Below are 17,560 nucleotides of genomic sequence, written 5' to 3'. Positions count from 1 at the left end.
ATAAGTTTAAATTTTTTTTATATTATGTTACATATGAAAATTATAAATTCTGTATTAGCTTCTGTGTTTTTTTTTTTTGTAATAACAAAGTAAGATAGTACATTGTAGAAATTTTGGAAAATACAGAAAAAGTTGAAGAGGACAATAAAAAAATTACCTATAAACCAACCACTTGTAACATCTGGTAAGCATTTCTTTCCAGTATCTTGCCTAGGCATGTGTGCCTGTGTACGAGTGTGTACATACAAAAACACAACTAGAATCTTCCTGTACACACAGTTGTATAGCCTGTTTTTTCTCACTTTACATTAAATTATGAGTATTTTCCCATGTCATAAATATGAAGTTGTGAGCATTTCCATGATCTGAAAACATGATCTTAAAGAGTGTATAACATCCCATCACGTGGCTGCTGTTAGCCTTCTTGTCAAACTAGTTCAAGTACAATGCACGCAGCTGAAAGGCACTGGCTGCCCATCTTGGACACAGATGTCTTCGACAGGTCACTGGGTACTTTCAGATTTTCTCACCCTTCCCCTGGCCAACAGAGCTCACCCTTCACCTAGACAGCCACTGGGGATGTGAGAAGGGTTAGTCAGTCTCTTAAGTCCATTCAACCTTGACCTCTGGAGCAGTCAGTGCCGGCTGGGTTGGTGGTTTTAATAAAGTGCACACTTGCTTCCTGGAATGGGGCCAAGTTAACAATCTGATTTGAAGAGGCCATCAAGAAATCCATGTCCAAGTTCTTTGACTTTCTGATTTTATTAAAACCATAAAAGATTAAGATTTAATTTTGAAAATCTATCTTTCTTCTTTGTAAATCATAGCACCTGTGTTATCACTGATATCCAATTGTTCTTCGAAGGCAAGCTGAAGAGAGTTACTCAACGGTCCGACACACACTGGGGCAGGGCCTGGTGTGCACCGTCAGCCTGCTCCGCCAGCCTGCTCTCCCACGGCCTCAGCTGGAAGCAGATGACCTGGCCTACTGTTCACATGCAGTGTGGCACTAACATTCATCCTTACCTTTCAGACCAATTTTAAGTTACTGGTCCACCCCTGGCAAATGTCTCAGAGTTCATGCCGACACTGAACATAGGAGAGGAGAGAATTTAAAAAGAAAAAAACAAAACAAAAAAACAAAACAAAAACAAAACACAAAAGTGGCATTACTTTTCACCCCATTTCCCAGTCTCCACCCTAGCCCAACCCAGTCAATGGTGGGTGAGAAACACGCTTCAGGGTTGGCAGAGATTTCAAACTGTGATAAGCTGCACTTGCCTGTTGCTAGGAAACGGTGCATGGCCAAGAGAAGCTGTGGTGATATTTTAACCTTCATCTCACTGTCTGTCTGCTTAAAGGCAGAAAAATCTTGCTTTCTTTCACGATGGGCCACTTTCTTTTTTGTTCTGTTATCCGCTGAGGAAAGAATAAGAAAAAAGTAAGGAAATGCATTCCATGAGATCAGGGCTCTTTCTGAATAAAAATAACAAAACATACTGGAAAGGCTAGACTCTCCAGATCGTGGGCACTCTACATACAAACAACCACATGGAAAGAAGAAAGAGGATCCTCATCAAATCAGTGCTGCATAGTTGCAACACAATCCAAAGTAAATAATAGGCAACCTGATTCGTTGCAGCTATAAATATACTTGAAGATCTTCAGAGCCCTTACAAGCACATTACTGGGCAGCCTTGGACATAAGCCCTTCCCTCGTAGAACCTATATAACCACACAGCAGCCGAGGATGCAGCCTGGAGCACACAGTCTCCTGCTACTCAATGTCCCCACACCCGCCGCAGCAAGGAACAATCTCTGCGCTGCGGGAGACACAGGGAAGTGTGTGCCTGCCTTGCAGAGGCTCCTAGGCTGTGCTCACAGAAAAAACTAATACACAGGCAAACTTTTCTTCTAAGAAACAAACAAAAACACTTTCACAGAACCGCACTTTAATAGTAACATCCATTCGCTTCATTTCCACCCCAGACCATGAGCTCCTCAAGGTCAAACAAATGTGAAGAAAGGGATCCAGAACAGAGGTCTGAAGAGCACGTCATCTCTGTTGCCAACTTCTCGACTCTGTTATTCAGAGAAAGCAGCTGTATGTGAATGAGAATGGTTGTGTTCCAATACAACTTCGTCACACACATGAAATTTGAATTTCAGAACATTTTCACATGTCACAAAATAATTATTTTCATTTTTTTCAACAGTTTAAAAATTATTAGCTCGTGAGCCATACAAAAGCGGATAGCAGGCACCCGCGGGCTGTAGTTTGCCAACCCCTGATCTAGAAGGTCTAATGCAAAACCTTTTTTCAAGTATTTTTCTGGACCAAAAAAAAAAAAATGATCAAGATAAAAAACAGTTTAAGGACAAGGTCCCAAATGCTTGCCCCCTTCCCAAGAACCAAAAGTCTGCACTACCATTTCATGCCCAGGGTGAAACAGATCGCTTACTAGGCTTGTCCTGGAAGAAGATAATCACAATTTATAATTTTCTTCTATCTCAAATTCTTTTCAGAATTAGACAGCATAAATCAGCACAAATTTTTAAAATAATTTTCTAATGACAAAAACCATCAACTCTGATCACCTATCTAAATCAAGAATATGCATGAAACTGTCCTGACTGCTGTGGCTCAGTGGGTTGGGCATCTTCCCACAAACCAAAAGGTCGCTGGTTCAATTCCAGGTCAGGGCACATGCCTGGGTTGCGGGCCATGTTTAGGGCGCATGCGAGAGGCAACCGATCAATGTCTCTCTAGCACATCAATGTTCCTCTACCACACTGATGCTTCTCTCCCTTTCTCCCTCCTTTCCCCTCTCTCTGAAAATAAAATCTTTTTTATAAATGAATATACATGAAACCACAAGTTATGCATTCCATATCAGTGAGTTACATTAGGCAACATTTCTGTATGAAATCAGTCTAACCAAGGTTTGAAAGAAGTTAACTGAAGTACAAACATAAGGTCTCATAAATGTCTAAATCATCTTTCTTATGAAGAATACTACCCCTGGGGAAACACAGAAAGACACACACACTTGGGTGTTAAAGAGTCACTGTGAGGGACAATGAAAAGAAGGCAGACACACACAACATTCTCTACTATGAGCCTTCTGGCTACTCTCCAAGCGTCAAAAGCACAAACCACATAGAAACTGGTGTTTTTTAAGAACACTACACAGATGTGAGGAAAACAAAAGATATGTTTCAGAAGCATGTCATTAGTTAACATAAAATTTATTATTTTAAGGGTATACAGAAGACTTCCTCAGTTTTAAAATGGCAGGCTTTGTCCTGAGTGCCCCTGGCCACTTGAACATCCATTTCCCGCCTCCAAATCATGTTTCAAAAGCTGAACAGGGCAGAGCCCAAATGCTCTTTCTCTATCCCATCTTTGAGACCCCAAACAGCTCAAGCCTTGGGCCATCATTTGCATTATAGAATCTTGAAAGAGTCTTACTTTGTTAAGTGTGAGGCTAAGGAAGATTTAAGCTCCACAGTCCAAAGATCCAGTTGTAGACTTAAACCAGACAGGATTTGGGTTCACCGCTCAGCCCAGGACCTAGCTTACTCCTGGGCAAAAGGTGTGGCTATTCCCCTCCCCTCCCCATCCTCGCCCTACCGCCAAAAAAGGCAGAGAAAGGGAAAACGTTTTTTAAATTATTTATTTATTTATTTTTAGAGAAGGGAAGAGGGAGAGAGAGAGAGAGAAACATTGACCGGTTGCCTCTCGCATGCCCCCAACTGGGGACCTGGTCCACAACCCAGGCATGTGCCCTGACTGGGAATCGAACCTGTAACCTGTCAGTTCACAGGCTGGTGGCTCAGTCCACTGAGCCACACCAACCAGGGAAGAAAAACACATTTTTATCATGTACTCCACCCTGTCCTGCCTCCTATACCTCTATCTCACCACCACTGCCCAAGCAAAACTCACTTGCAAACTTCACTCCTACCCTGATCCAAGGGAACAAGAAAATTTAATTTAACAAATCCCCCTGACTTTTTAAGTACTTGAATTATGACCTGAAGTAGAAACAGAAATTTATCTGAAAATAACTTACCTCATTGTACAAAATAGAGTTTTCTGGTCAGGGCAAGTAATATCCAGATCAATGGTTAGAAGAGGCTGGCTTTTCACACACACACATGCACACACGCACACGCACATGCACACTGCCAATTGACATCACAGGACCTGCCCCACTTTTCCCCCTCTGGTGAAGGGACTGGAATGTACAGATAGGTTGTGCACAGCCTACACACAGAGTGCATACCTAAAAACAGGCGGACAACAACTGGAGAGATGTCAGATGACTCACAAACAACATGACCAAAAAAGCAAAGGTTTGGGGAAATGACACGCAGGCAATGCTACTCACTGTATAAGTCTGTTTCATCTAGAATCTCAGATTTGATGATTTCTTCAATCACATCTTCTAAGGTGACAATTCCCAGAACTTCATAAAATGGGTCCCCCTCTCCCTCATTGTTTACTCGCTGCACAATAGCCAGGTGAGATTTACCTTTAAAGAAAAGAAAACAAAGGTCAAGAGGTCATTTTCTGAATTTCCTGAATAAAGTCTTACGTATGATCATGAAAAAAACAACCGCAAACACAGATACCAGACGATCAAAGTCTGTATTTCAGCATTTAAAAATGGTATGGAGATTCCCCAGATGGAAAAACATCCATGAGCCACTCAAAGCAAAGCCAGTTATGCCAGAAGAGGATCACCTTCTCCACACACCATCTTCCCCCACATTACCATTTGTTTCCCATGGGACTGGTCTTCAGTGACGTCAGCTCTTCCTGTGTGACGTTTTAGCAACCGCCACTTGACTTCAGGAGAGCAGTTCTCAAAGTGTGGTCTGGGGACCCCTAGGGACACACAAGACCCTTTTATAGAAGGTCTGTGAAGTCAAACTATTGGTATTGAACCAATGGTGAAAAGGTGCCTAAGCACACATCAAGACAGCGATGACAAATGCACTAGTGGTCACTGGGTTCTCCACCACAACATCTAGTAAAACAGGAGTGCAGGGGGAGCCCGTCTCTCTTAAGAATATCCTTAATGAAGCAGTCAAGTTTTTCTTTATATGCTTTATTGATTATGCTTCTACAGTTGTTCCAATTTCCTTTCCCTTTGTTCCCTTCCACCCAGTGACACCCCCTCCCTCCAATTGTTCCCACTCCTTAGTCCATGCCCATTGGTTTCGCATATAGTTCTTCTCAACATCTTCCTGTCTACTCCACTCCCTCCTACTAAGCTTCTTAATTCCTGTACCGTCTCCCTCCCTTTTCCCCCTTCCCCCTCCCCACTGACCTCCCCCCTATACGTTCCCCATATCTATAATTCTTTCCCACTCTCGTTGCCTACTTAGTTTGCCTTTGTTTCGGTTCCCTAGCTTCTGTTGTTAGTTGTTGTGATGCAGTTTTCCTTTTAATGTTCATAGTTTTGATCCTCTTTCTCCTAGACAAGTCCCTTTAACATTTCATATAACAGTGGTTTGGATTTGATGAACTCCTTCAGTTTTACTTTGTCCTGGAAGCACTTCCTCTGTCCTTCTATTCTGAATGACGGCTTCACTGGATAGAGTAATTGTGGCTGTAGGTTTTTGCTTTTCATTATTTTGAATATTTTTTGCCAGTCCCTTCTTGCCTGCAGAGTTTCTTTTCAAAAATCAGCTGATAGTCTTATTGGGACCCCTTTGTACATAATTCTCTTCTTCTCTTGCTGCTTTTAAGATTCTTTCGTTAGCCTTAATTTTTGACATTTTGATTATAATGTGTCTTGGTGTGGTCCTCCCTGGGCCCAGTTTATTTGGAACTCTCTGTGTTTCCTGGACCTGTAAGTCTATTTCCTTCCCCAAGTTAGGGAAGTTCTGCTTCATTATTTTTTCACATAATTTTTCAATTTCTAGTTCTTCCTCTTCACTTTCTGGCAACCCTATGATTCAGATGTTGGCCCGCTTATAGCTGTCCCATAGGTTTCTGAGCCTCTCCTCATTTTCCTCACTTTTCGTTTCCTCTTTCTGTACTGGTTGAGTGTTTGTTCCTTCCCTATGTTCCGATTTGTTGATTTGATCCCTGGTTTTCTTTCACCACTAGTTTCATATGTGTTTTCATTCATTTCAGCAGGACTAGCCTTCATTCCTTCCCCGTCTTGTTTAAGATCTGCTGTTAGGTCTGTAAGCATTTTTATAACCAAAGATCTGAACTGAGCCTCAGAAAGATTTCTTATCTTTTGCTTTGTTAGATTAGATATTTGCTGTCTGGTCAGCTGCGTCACTAGGATCTCTATCATGATCCGTGCCATCCTGAAAGTTTTGTGTTTACCTTTGCTTCCTGGGCGGGGCTGTCACACCTCCTACGCTATAGGGGGCGGAGCCCCATGCACTCATCACAACCGGGCGACCCTTCTCACCACGCTGTGGCATTTTCTGTGAGGGTGGGGGTCCAAGATGAATTCCTGCCATTCACTCTCCCCTGAGAGACAGGGAGCCTCTTCCTCTGTCCCCACTCCCTCCAAGCCTCACAGTCCAAGGCAATGGGGGTCTGCCTTTCCTGGCACTGGAATCACAAGTTTTTAATTTCATTAAATCTTGACCTACAAGTACCTGTCTTTGAATATTCTACGGGACAACATGGGAAGAACCCTAAGACACTTCTGCTATTAAGGTAGTGTTCTCAGGTTTCTCCACTATAAAGTTATTCATTTTTCCCTTTCCCTGATTCCATTCTTGGGAAGCAAGTCACTAGCTCTGGCCCACCCTCAGGGTGGGTGAGGGGTAGGAATTAAACTCCACTTCCTGGAGTAGGTTAGGATCTAAATATACTATTCAGAATTCTTTGTAAGAAAGAACTCAAACCAAAGGATTTTAATGTAACTGCACCCACAGCCCACTGGTGTAGTTTCAGATTCTACATTGCCATGAGCCTTTAAAGAAAAAAGTAAGAATAAAAAACAAAACAAAACAAGCAACAAACCTTTAAGAAACTATCACTTACGGAGTTTTGGCATAGTATCAAAAGAGAATATCACCGATTATCCAAAAAGACTTAAAATAAACCCCCCTTTTCCAAATACGTACCTGCATGAGGCCAGATTTTCTTCACTCATTGCGACTACCAACAGTCTACTGCACAGACTAAATGCAGAAGAGAATCCAGCTGCCTTCCACTTACGTAAATAATAAAGGCATTTGCCAAAAAAAGGTAAAACTATAACACTTCTTAATATTTTTGTTTTGGAACATAGTGATTTTTAAGTTAAATATTATTTCTGTTGGCATGAAATCACTTTATAATTGTTCTTTCAAAATGATGTCCTGGCTAGTGTGGCTCAGTTGGTTCAGCATCGTCCAGCAAACCAGAAGGTTGCAGAAGGTTCGATTCCCAATCAGGGCACATGCCTGGGTTGCAAGTTTGGTCCCTGGTTGGGACACTATGGGAGGCAATTGATTAATGTTTCTCTCTCACATCAATGTTTCTCTCCCTACCTTTCTCCTTCCCTTCTCCTCTCTCTAAAATCAATAAGTATGTCCTCGAGTGAGGATTTAAAAATAATAAATAAATACAAAATGAATTAATAGGCCCTGGTTGAATAGCTCAATTGGTTAGAGCACTTTTTCGATATGCCAAGGTTGTGGGTTCAATCCCCAGTCAGGACACATACAAGAAACAACCAATGAATGCATAAATAAGTGGAACAAGAAAATTAAAAAGTAAATGTTTTAAATTTCTCAGGTTTAATTTCAAACACTGTAAATACCAAAAAGTATAACCCACAGGGAAGAACACATGCTCTGAAGTCGAACAATCCTAAATTTAAACTCCAACATTGCCAGTTAATTCACCATTACTGGCTGTGTGATCATGATCAAGCTACATAACTTTTCTGAGCCTCATTCTCCTCACCTCCAAAATCAGGCTCATAATAACTAATGCCCGCCAGGATTGTTGTGAATATCAGGGATATAATGTTAGTATCTCAAACAAAGACAGTGCCTGGGATCCACGGGGTGATCAATCAATGGTAACACTTAATTTACTAATCCTTTCTCAATTCTAAGGCACCATTAATTTACTACAATCTTAGTCAAAGAAAAGAAAAACACTACATTAAGTACACACTATGATTAAAAGATGCACTTCAATTTTAGAAAGATCTTTTAAAATATTAAATGCATCTCTCACACCAATATTGGTGTTGCCAGTACAAGGTATGTGAGGCATCTGAAATATATCCTTAAAGTAAGCCAAGTAGACATCGTATATATATTTCAAGATCAGTTAACATGTGTACTGTTTTTTTTTTTTTTTTACATCACAGGATGGGTTTTGGGGGAGGTAGGGTGGTGGAAGCAGTCCTTCAAATAGTTTACTCAAAACGTGCGAGTTGATGAGTTCTCTCGGATATAACCAGCCAAACTAAAATACTCCCTGAAGGCCAGGTTTGATCAAGTTCCCAACACTCACTTAGAAACTGTCTTTGGTTCTGTAAGCTTGTTGGCCCTTTCCTGCTTTGGCTCAGACTCCTTCACAGGCAACAATGTCTGGAAACCTAGGTTAGATTGTTAGACAATTAGGAATCCTAACAATTTTCATCCTTAGCATGCTCATGCTCAAAGAATGAAAATATTTGCGGCAAATGAAGACTAGGAGCAAAACTTATCAGCAATAGATATAAACACCGGATCACCGGGTCAAGTCGATTCTAGTCTCGTCAATTCAGCCTGGTCAGTTTCTCACATCTGCTTTCCCAAGGACCCAAACATAAGCAGTTAAAAATTCTTGGTCAATGCTGTCTGTCGAAAGTTAAATTCTTTTGCTATTCCCAGCTTGTGATCATTTAAAAGGAATTTTCCAAAGCAAGGTCTAATATTAGACTCAAATGAAGTTTCCATTCCACTGAGGCGCTATTCTCACCAAAGTAACTACCGCATAATCAGATTGTCTTGGAGCAATTCGTTTAAATGCAGATGGGCATACTTGAAATACCAGCTCAATAGCACCAACAGATCTGACTGGAAAGGGCCTTACTCTAGGAGAAATTGTTCATGCGAGTTAGGTTTCTCAGACTAAAAATTAAATTTTCTTGGGGGCTCCTTTTCACACTCCCACCTCCAATGCTGAAACTTCTCCATCTGTCCCAGAGCCACATTCTTTTAGCTTTTGAATTCCTGGTGAGAAGTACTGTTTTCTGAACCTTCTTTCTGGTAAACAGTACAAAACAAGGAAAAGACAACCCTCTTCACTAATCATGCTTTTGGAGAATGGCAATACAGCACACCTATCCCCCACTTAATCAATCACTGCAGGGAGTTCTCTCTTCAGCCTCATAAAAGGAAAATGTAAACAAGTTGTCAATACAGAAATTTTAAAAACTCAAATAGCATCCTTGTTAACCTGAGCACTGGAGGGATTAAGTCAGGATTGAACGCAGAAAAGCAATTATGGGGAAACTAACAAGAGACTAAGCCAAACACTAAAAATAGCTTATTAGCTAGTGGATTCTTAACTTTCAAAGAGAAGCATGAAAATATAGCAATCAGTACAATATGCAATAATAGGCATTATATAACACAAACTTTTAAACATACATAAATTAAACCAACTTGATAAACTGTATGTAGAGCAAATAAAGCCACCACAGCTGTCACAACGGGGCGTGGAGAGAGCCCGTTCTGCTTAGCTCTAAGAGGCCTCGCAGTACTCCAGCCACTTCGAACCATCTTAGGAATGGAGGGAAAGGAATCCTTAGAGAATCAAAGCAAGCCTGTCTTCAGAGTATAGGGCTGTATGGACACACCTCCATTCAAACTTAGAATCATAGTTAATATAAAATGATAGCATAAATTGATCATTTTTCTGTAAATGCTATGTGCTCAAGGCAGGGCACTAAGATGAAATTAGAAGGACATGCCTTCATTGTGAGATGAACGAAGTAACTAAAATTATCTGTAAACAATACATTTGGGATCAAATTTCTGTCTCTGGATGCTGCCACTGCTCCCCAAACCAAAGTTTATTTGCATATTATCTCTGGATTGGTAAAGCAGCCCAGAATGGCAGCAGGTTGCCACATCTGCATCTTGCCCCTCCCCCAAGATTTTACTTATTTATTGAGAGGGGAAAGGAGGAAAAAAGAGGGAGAAAAACACCAATCACCTGCCTCCTGCACACCCCAACGGGGGGCCTGGCCTGCAACCCAGGCAGGTGCCCTGACCAGGAATCAATCCACTGAGCCACACCAGCCAGGGCCACATTTGCATCTTTTAACTTTATCACAATGCAAGGCTCAGATTCTGAATGACAGATACCATTTGTATGTTGATGGCTTAATCAACTGGATAGCATCAGGCTGACAAAGGGTACTTGTAACTGCCTGTGGAAAATAGGGACTCATTTGTATCACTCAAGTTTGATGTCAATGAAATGAAATGGAACAGCAAGAGGACTGACTGAAATAGCCAAGGAAGAAAGCCAGAAAGGTGGATGAAGTAGAATGGAATTAGGAACAACTTGACACAGCTGTGCTAATAAAAAGTGACATGCAGTAGTCAGAAAGACCTAATAATGTGAGCACAAGGCAGAGAGTGCGTGGGGTCTTAAAATGCCACTCAGACAGCAGAAAGAAAACAAACAGATTCAATAATGAGAAACTCAAGCAAAATATTTTATAGTCATCATTACTCCAGGGGGCACCACTGGCATAGAGTTGCGAAGCTTAATGGTTTTCCTGAAGTTGTGCGATGCTGTGGCCCCTCACTAACCAAGGGTGGGGCAAATGAAGCACTCGGTATGCCTTTGTTTTTAAAGGATTCCCAGTTGATCTAATAAAAATTATAATAATAAGTAAGAATCTATTAAATTTATAAGAGGGAGTTCTACGGAAGCAGTAATAAAAGAAGAAAATGCTCCATATGTCAGAATTTACGTCCCATGTAACTAAAACAAAATGGGATGGAGGATATATTTTGATGGCCATACTTGAGATTTCCCAAGGAAACCAGTCAAGGAAGTCAAGCACTTTAAATAGAATTAATTTAGACTGATTTACAAAAAGTAAACAAATTGATCGAATAAGACAAGGTATATGAACATAATGTATAATTCATAAAATACAATGCTATTTAATGTGAATGAAAAAGGGGGCCATGCCATGGCTGGTGTGACTCAGTGGATTTAGTGCCAGCCTGTGAACTGAAAGGTTGTAGGTTCAATTTCCAGTCAGAGCAAATGCCTGGGTTATGGGCCAGGTCCCCAGTTGGGGGAATGTGAGAGGCAACAAAGTAATGTTTCTCTCACACATGAACGTTTCCCTCCCTCTCTTTGTCCCTCCCTTTCCCTCTCTCTAAAAACAAATACATTAAATAAAAAAGAAATTTAAAAAAAAGAAAGAAAACAGGGCCATATACCTAACCTGACAAGCTAAGAAGGGGTGGGGGAGTGGGGGAACATGACAAGCCTGACAAGCTCAGTGACCAAAAGTAATCACACAGGATGGCCTGATCATAAATTCCTAACGGGGCAGGCCATGGTGGAGAGTCCCACCGGACCGGTACCTTCATTACCTTAAGTGAGCCCTGCCCATTGTTCTCACGCATCTAGGATAACGTCCCTTTGAAATGTCAGTCATTTTCTTCTCTAGATCCCTCAAAGGCACAGCTGCAGGCATCAGGGCACAAGACCAGAGAACCCCTCAGTGGGTATCTTGTTCCCCACATACCAGCTCTGTGCGCTATAAATGTTAATTATTACCCATCCGGTGTCCACCAGTGCAAAGGAAGAGCTTTTCTAGTCTGCTTTTCATCCAATTCCAGAGATTTCCTCACTTAACTTTCTGCTGACTCCTTAATCTACCACCGGTGGACTTCAAGTAACCCTCCTGATGCCTCCTCCCTTGGTTCTCATGTATAAAATAAGTGGCAAAACTGCCATTTTCTAGAACATTTTCTCAATCCATTGAGATGTTGCTTCTGGGCACATCCGCAACTTTTGGCTCAAACAAACCTTACAAAACTTTTGTATAGGCTGGACGTTCTTTCCCCGACAGTATTAATGAACTCTAGACACACAAGTTCATTCATTCACTCAAATACTCACCAGATGCCTACTTTGTACCAGGCTCATACCTCAGGGAACAAAACAGAGCACTGGCTCACAAGGAACATTCTAGTAGGGGGACATCTACTAGGCAAACAGACAGTAAAGAAGTATGTCAGACCGTGTAAAATGTGCTGTGGAGAGCAAAAAGGCAGGGAGGCAGAGCTCCATTTAATAATGAAGTGACATTTGAGCAACAATGAAGGACATTGAGGATCCAAATGAAGCAGATAAGGGGCTTAGAAAAGTCAGGAAAAGCAAGGCAGCCAGTGTGGCTGGAACAGAGAGAGCAAGAGGGGAAAGATGAGGTGTATTGGGGGTGGAGGGGGGGGACAAGGACGGTGTGCAGACCACAGAACCATCACAAAGACTAGCTTTTACCCCCAGATTGGAAGTCACTAGAAGAAGGTTCTGAGCAGAAGAGTGACCCGATCTGCATTAAATTTTGAAAGGACCACTCTGGCTGCTGAGGAGAGAAAAGGCCTGGCAGCTGGTGGGAGGAGGGTGGCTGTGGGGAGGGGCTGGAGATGAAGGGAAGAGGGACATCCCGCTGTTATTCCAGTCACCCTAGTGACAGGCGACAGTGGCTTGGCCTAGAGGGAACAGTGGCGATGATGGGAAGTACTGAGATTCTGGACATATGGTTAGACAGAGCCAACAGGCATTGCAGATGTGGATGTGGGGCAGAAGAGCAAGGGGACAGTCAAGGCTGGTGCTAAGGTTTTTGACCTGAGCAACAGAAAGGACAGAGTTGCCATTTACTGAGGAGGACCGTGGAAACTACCTGTTTAGAAGTGGGGAAAAAATCAGCTCAATTTTAGACAGGTTAAGTGTATGATGCTGAAGAGACATCCTAGTGGAAATGTCAACTAAGACAGTCATACGCCTAAACCCAGAATCCAAGAGATGCGAGAAATATGAGCTGCGGACGAGAAAACTGCCAGAAACCGGGGAGCTCACCGCAGGAGCAGGTGTGCCTAGAGAGGGGTCCACGCACTGGGCCTGGGGCATGCCAATGTCTCACAGGTCACGAAGCTGAGATACAGCCAAAAAGGACACGGAGAAGGCGGGCCCAGTGGGATAAGGAGAGAATACAGGTGGAATAAAGGAAAAGAGTGCTTTCAAAGCCAAGCCAAGGGGGGAAAATCAAACCCAAACCCAAACTATTTCAAGAAGAAGTCAAAAGTGTCAAGTGTAGCCAAACAGTCACAACAGGTGATTTTGATGGCAAAAGAGGCTCAAGATAAGGTCAGAGATGAGTTTATTACCACTGAGGGGCCATGCCCAAGTTCCTGTCCACTGATTTCTACCACACCGCTTCCTGCCTCTCACAGGGAGACACAAACTGGCCTGCTTCTACCAGGCAGCTTCTCCCAGAGAGAAAAGGCCTGTGTCATTAAGAGTTTGGCTTGTCCTCTCCAAAACAACACCTTCCTCTTTGAGCACCCACCTCTGAAAAGATACCATTAGATTTTCAGTCACCCTCGCTTAAAACTCAGAAATCTTTGTTTCTTCTCACCCTCATCTCTCCACTTTTTTCTTCCTTTTTAATGAAGAATGAATGCATACATACATATACACACACGATGAAGTCCATGTGGGAAGCCACCACCCGGAAGGACTACAGAACAATGGACTACAGGGTGAATGAGCAGGAGGCTGGGGAGGGAGCCAGGAGCAGAGAACAAGGAACACGAGCGCTAAGAGAAGCGGCTAAGGAGGGTCAGCAGACTGCAGGTTCCAAAGGCCAGGACCTGCCTTCCTGTGGCCTCTGCAGTAGGATCTCCTTTCCCCTACCCCGTGTACTTGTTGAGAGCAGGTCCCTAAAGGACAACTAGATCACGTGGTGATCCAGCAACATATCTCATGATGCCTGAATGGCAATACCACCTCAAAACAAGGGAAGCAATTATACCATTATGTAGCCAGATCTGGAATATCATGTTCAGGTCTGTATTTTATAACGGGTGAACTGAGGAGACAGGATCCTCATATAGATGATAGATATAGATAGATAGATAACGTGTGTGTATATACACACACATATTATATACTATGTCGCATAAAGAACAAATAAGAGGACACAGACATTTAGCTAGAAGAGAAACCTGGACAGGGACAAGACATGAGAGTAGCCTTCAAATCTCTGAAATAAAAAGCAACCATTCGGTTCTTAGGCCTCCTCACCCCACAATTTATCACCTGCACACTTGCACCTCAATTTACCACAGGCTAATGGTCTCCCAGATGAGACCATAAACTCCCTGATGACTACTCCACATCTCCAGCCCCCACCAAGTCTAGCACAATATCTAACACTCCAATCTCTCTCCTACTCCTAGACACACAAAGGTAAAAACTTATGAAACCACATCATACCCATAATCACTCAAAAGTGCTCATTTCCTATCAACAACTGGACTAAGGAAAAAGCTTCTTAAAGGCCATCAGAGCCTGGTGCCCAAACACACCATCCTTCCATCCTTCAGTCTCTATATACCTCTCATGTTTTCACTGTCCAGCCGATCAAAATACTTGATTTTCTCCAATCATGACCTCCATGGTTTTCCCCATCCCCACAGAATGGGTAGGAAGGGGCCCCTCTCCTCGGGGAAAGGTCAGGAATCACGGTGCCCCAGTCCCTTCATTCACTGCCCTCCCCGACCCACGGGGATGGCTGCCACTGCCACACCTGGGCTCTGGGGGTGCCCAAGTCTCTACACCCACATTCCTCTTATTGGCAGATAGGTCCTTTCCCTCCCATTGCCCTCTCAATTCAACAGCTGCAAAATCAACAGAAAAATAAACCCTGAGTTAAAAGCCACATTACACAAACACAGAAAGCCGTTTTCTCACAGATTTTTGTAATGAATACATGGTTGAGTTCTTATATGTCCATGTCTGCAGTTCTTCTACTGATTAATATGGTGATAGATCTGGTACTGTAACATGAGTGCAATGGTTACGTCTGCTGAAGGAGAAGCAATACAGGGTAATTTAGCAAGCTATCACCTTACTATTTCTGTACTGTTTTAAAGCTAAAATAAAAACAACAAACTTCATGCTTTTTTTTAAGTACTTATTTTACCTTACCATCCCCATCAGAGCTAAGTGCATTTTTTCCAATTGAATTTTCCCACCATAAAATAGACCAGAAAAATGTAACACAGATCTTAAAATAGTCCTATATAAACAATACATGAGCATATATATAGAAGCACTTGCTGTATATAGAAATTACTGGTTTTAAGTGATGATAACAGTTGCTATTCTGGGAGACAAAAGCCCCTTTTTACCAAAAGGTTTACTACTTCCAAAAATGCCAATGACCAACCGTAAGTGGCTGCCCCAGGTCTCCCTAACAGGACAGCGCCTCCACTCCAGGCCCGTGGGAGTCAGCTCCCCACTCACCCCCTCACTCCCAGTTGGGTCAGGTCCGCCAGGAGGTTTCCTGCGGTGGAATATGGGATCGTGGCTTCCAAAAAATTAGCTTTTTTGTTGTTGTTGTTGTGTAAGAGTAGGGTTTTTTGATACAGATGGTATTTCTTAACAGGACAATTTCCAGGATAGAACCCTGAATTTACCTATTATTTAATAGATTATAATAGTTTTCAGGGAACAGGTCTGCTGTTCCTTAGCCACTCACACTCTGAAATTAAGGAGGCAGCCATTCACTGAGATACTCAGACTCTAAAGGACTTTTTTAAAATCTTTTTTTCCCCAGGAGAGGCAAAGCAGATGCCTTCCCCAAAGGTGACTGGCCCACCCAGTGCAGGATTCTGAGCCCACCGGCCAGGCTCCCCAGGGCCCTGGGCTGTGCCTGGAGGCAACCCCTCTCACTGTCTCAGGCTTGCTTCTGTTTGCTATAAATGCCTGGTTCTTAACATTTAAACTGAGTTTGTTTCCACCTTCGCATTCTCGCCCCCACCCAACCTTTCCATTCTCAACGGAAGTTTCTTATTCTACATCCTAAAATAGAAATACCTGAAAAAAAGAGGAAAAAATATATATTTTCAGACAATTAATGGTTAAAAGAATTATGTTTGTGGATATCTTGAAAATAAATTTTATTATTGTTGACTGGTTCAATTTCACTTTTCCATAAAAATCTCTTATGCATTAAGATCAGAAATATATATACTGATAAAATCCCACACATGTGGAGATCTGGGTAATGTATGGCTGCCTTCAAGGACATCAACATTTACATGTTAGAAAAGTTCTGAAATACATTAAAACTGCAGATACCTGCTTGGCTCGTTGTAGGCACACAAACATTTACTGAGTGAATCCACAAATTTAAGTCCTTTGAACATACATTTATTTTCAATCAATACAGTTTTCTGGGCTAAAATGATATTTCACTTGTCCTAAAACTATCTCCTCCACATTTTTAGAGGTTCCCTCTGGACTTAAATTTTATATCTTGTCTGGCATTATTTTTTTCGGTTATAACCATTATCTTCTGCCAGTTATTATTTCAAAGTGAAGACGCCATTTTTTTACTACAGTATGCCCAGCATTTCATTTAAGAATTTAACCTTGAGTTTTACAAAACATTTTTATATTAAACACTGTGCTCACCTATCAACTATAGTTTTCCCATCAGGCATACTTTCTTCCAGTAGTCAAATAAATATTGAGCAAGTACTTATACCCAGCACAGCACTAGTATACAATGTCTACCTCCTTAAAAAGACATTTTTTAAAAAGATGAATTAGAAAATAATTATTTATATCATGAATTGTTTTTAAATTAGAATTTTTGTTTTGAGACAACTGCACATTCTTATGCAGTTGAAAGAAATAACAAAGATCTGGTGTAGTTTTACCCAAGATCCCATGTACTTTTACCCAGTTTCCCCCAATGGTAACAACTTCTAAAACCACAGCACAGTAAAACCACCAGGAGAGTGACACTGACACAGAACCAAACTTCCACCACAAGGATCTCTGATGCTGCCCTTTTATAACCACATGTACTTCCCTTCCCACCTCAAAACAGGTCATTTTAATAGCTTCTCTGGTGAAACAAGTGCTTAGTTTTCTATTGGCAATGGCTCTTAGCTTTAGCTTGTGAGTCTAAACAAATATTTAAAAGCTCACTAAATGGCAATTAGCAGGAAAACGTATTTTGGTCAACGAAAACTTGTTTTGCGTGCAAGTTGGAAAACTCAGGAATGGGGTCCAAGCCTGACAAGGTCGGCGCACCGGGCCCCCTGGCTGAGGCAGACACAGCAGGCTGTTACACGACTGAGAAGGCCCAGAGAGGACTTCTTGGAGAGCAGCAGAGACGCCTCTGTGGCAGGATTATCTTCCAGGCAGCGTTTCTGGCTTCCCACAATGTGATAGATTTTTTGATATGTCTAGTTGGATAGGTAACAGCCCCAGTAGTTAAACACTAACTGAGGTGCTGCTGTAAAGGGATTTTGCAGG

The 17,560-nt window shown here is 42.0% G+C and overlaps 1 protein-coding gene across 2 annotated transcripts in view; it reads right to left on the bottom strand.

Annotated features, from left to right (window-relative positions):
* Positions 1 to 17,560, bottom strand: part of CNNM2 (cyclin and CBS domain divalent metal cation transport mediator 2) — a 133,471-nt gene that overhangs the window by 18,959 nt on the left and 96,952 nt on the right. For both annotated transcript variants that reach the window (XM_090278529.1, XM_090278530.1), the window contains exons 2-3: positions 4,395 to 4,538; positions 1,282 to 1,419 (exon numbers count right to left, since the gene is read on the bottom strand). In XM_090278529.1, the coding sequence (XP_090134655.1) occupies positions 1,282 to 1,419; positions 4,395 to 4,538 (282 nt within the window). The remainder of the gene's footprint in view (positions 1 to 1,281; positions 1,420 to 4,394; positions 4,539 to 17,560) is intronic.

This window comes from Furipterus horrens, unplaced genomic scaffold (genome assembly GCF_987537825.1).
Source record: "Furipterus horrens unplaced genomic scaffold, mFurHor1.1.pri manual_scaffold_5, whole genome shotgun sequence".
Lineage (NCBI taxonomy): Eukaryota > Metazoa > Chordata > Mammalia > Chiroptera > Furipteridae > Furipterus > Furipterus horrens.
Note: the sequence above shows the minus strand (reverse complement) of the source record. Positions and strands in the feature narration are given on the sequence as shown.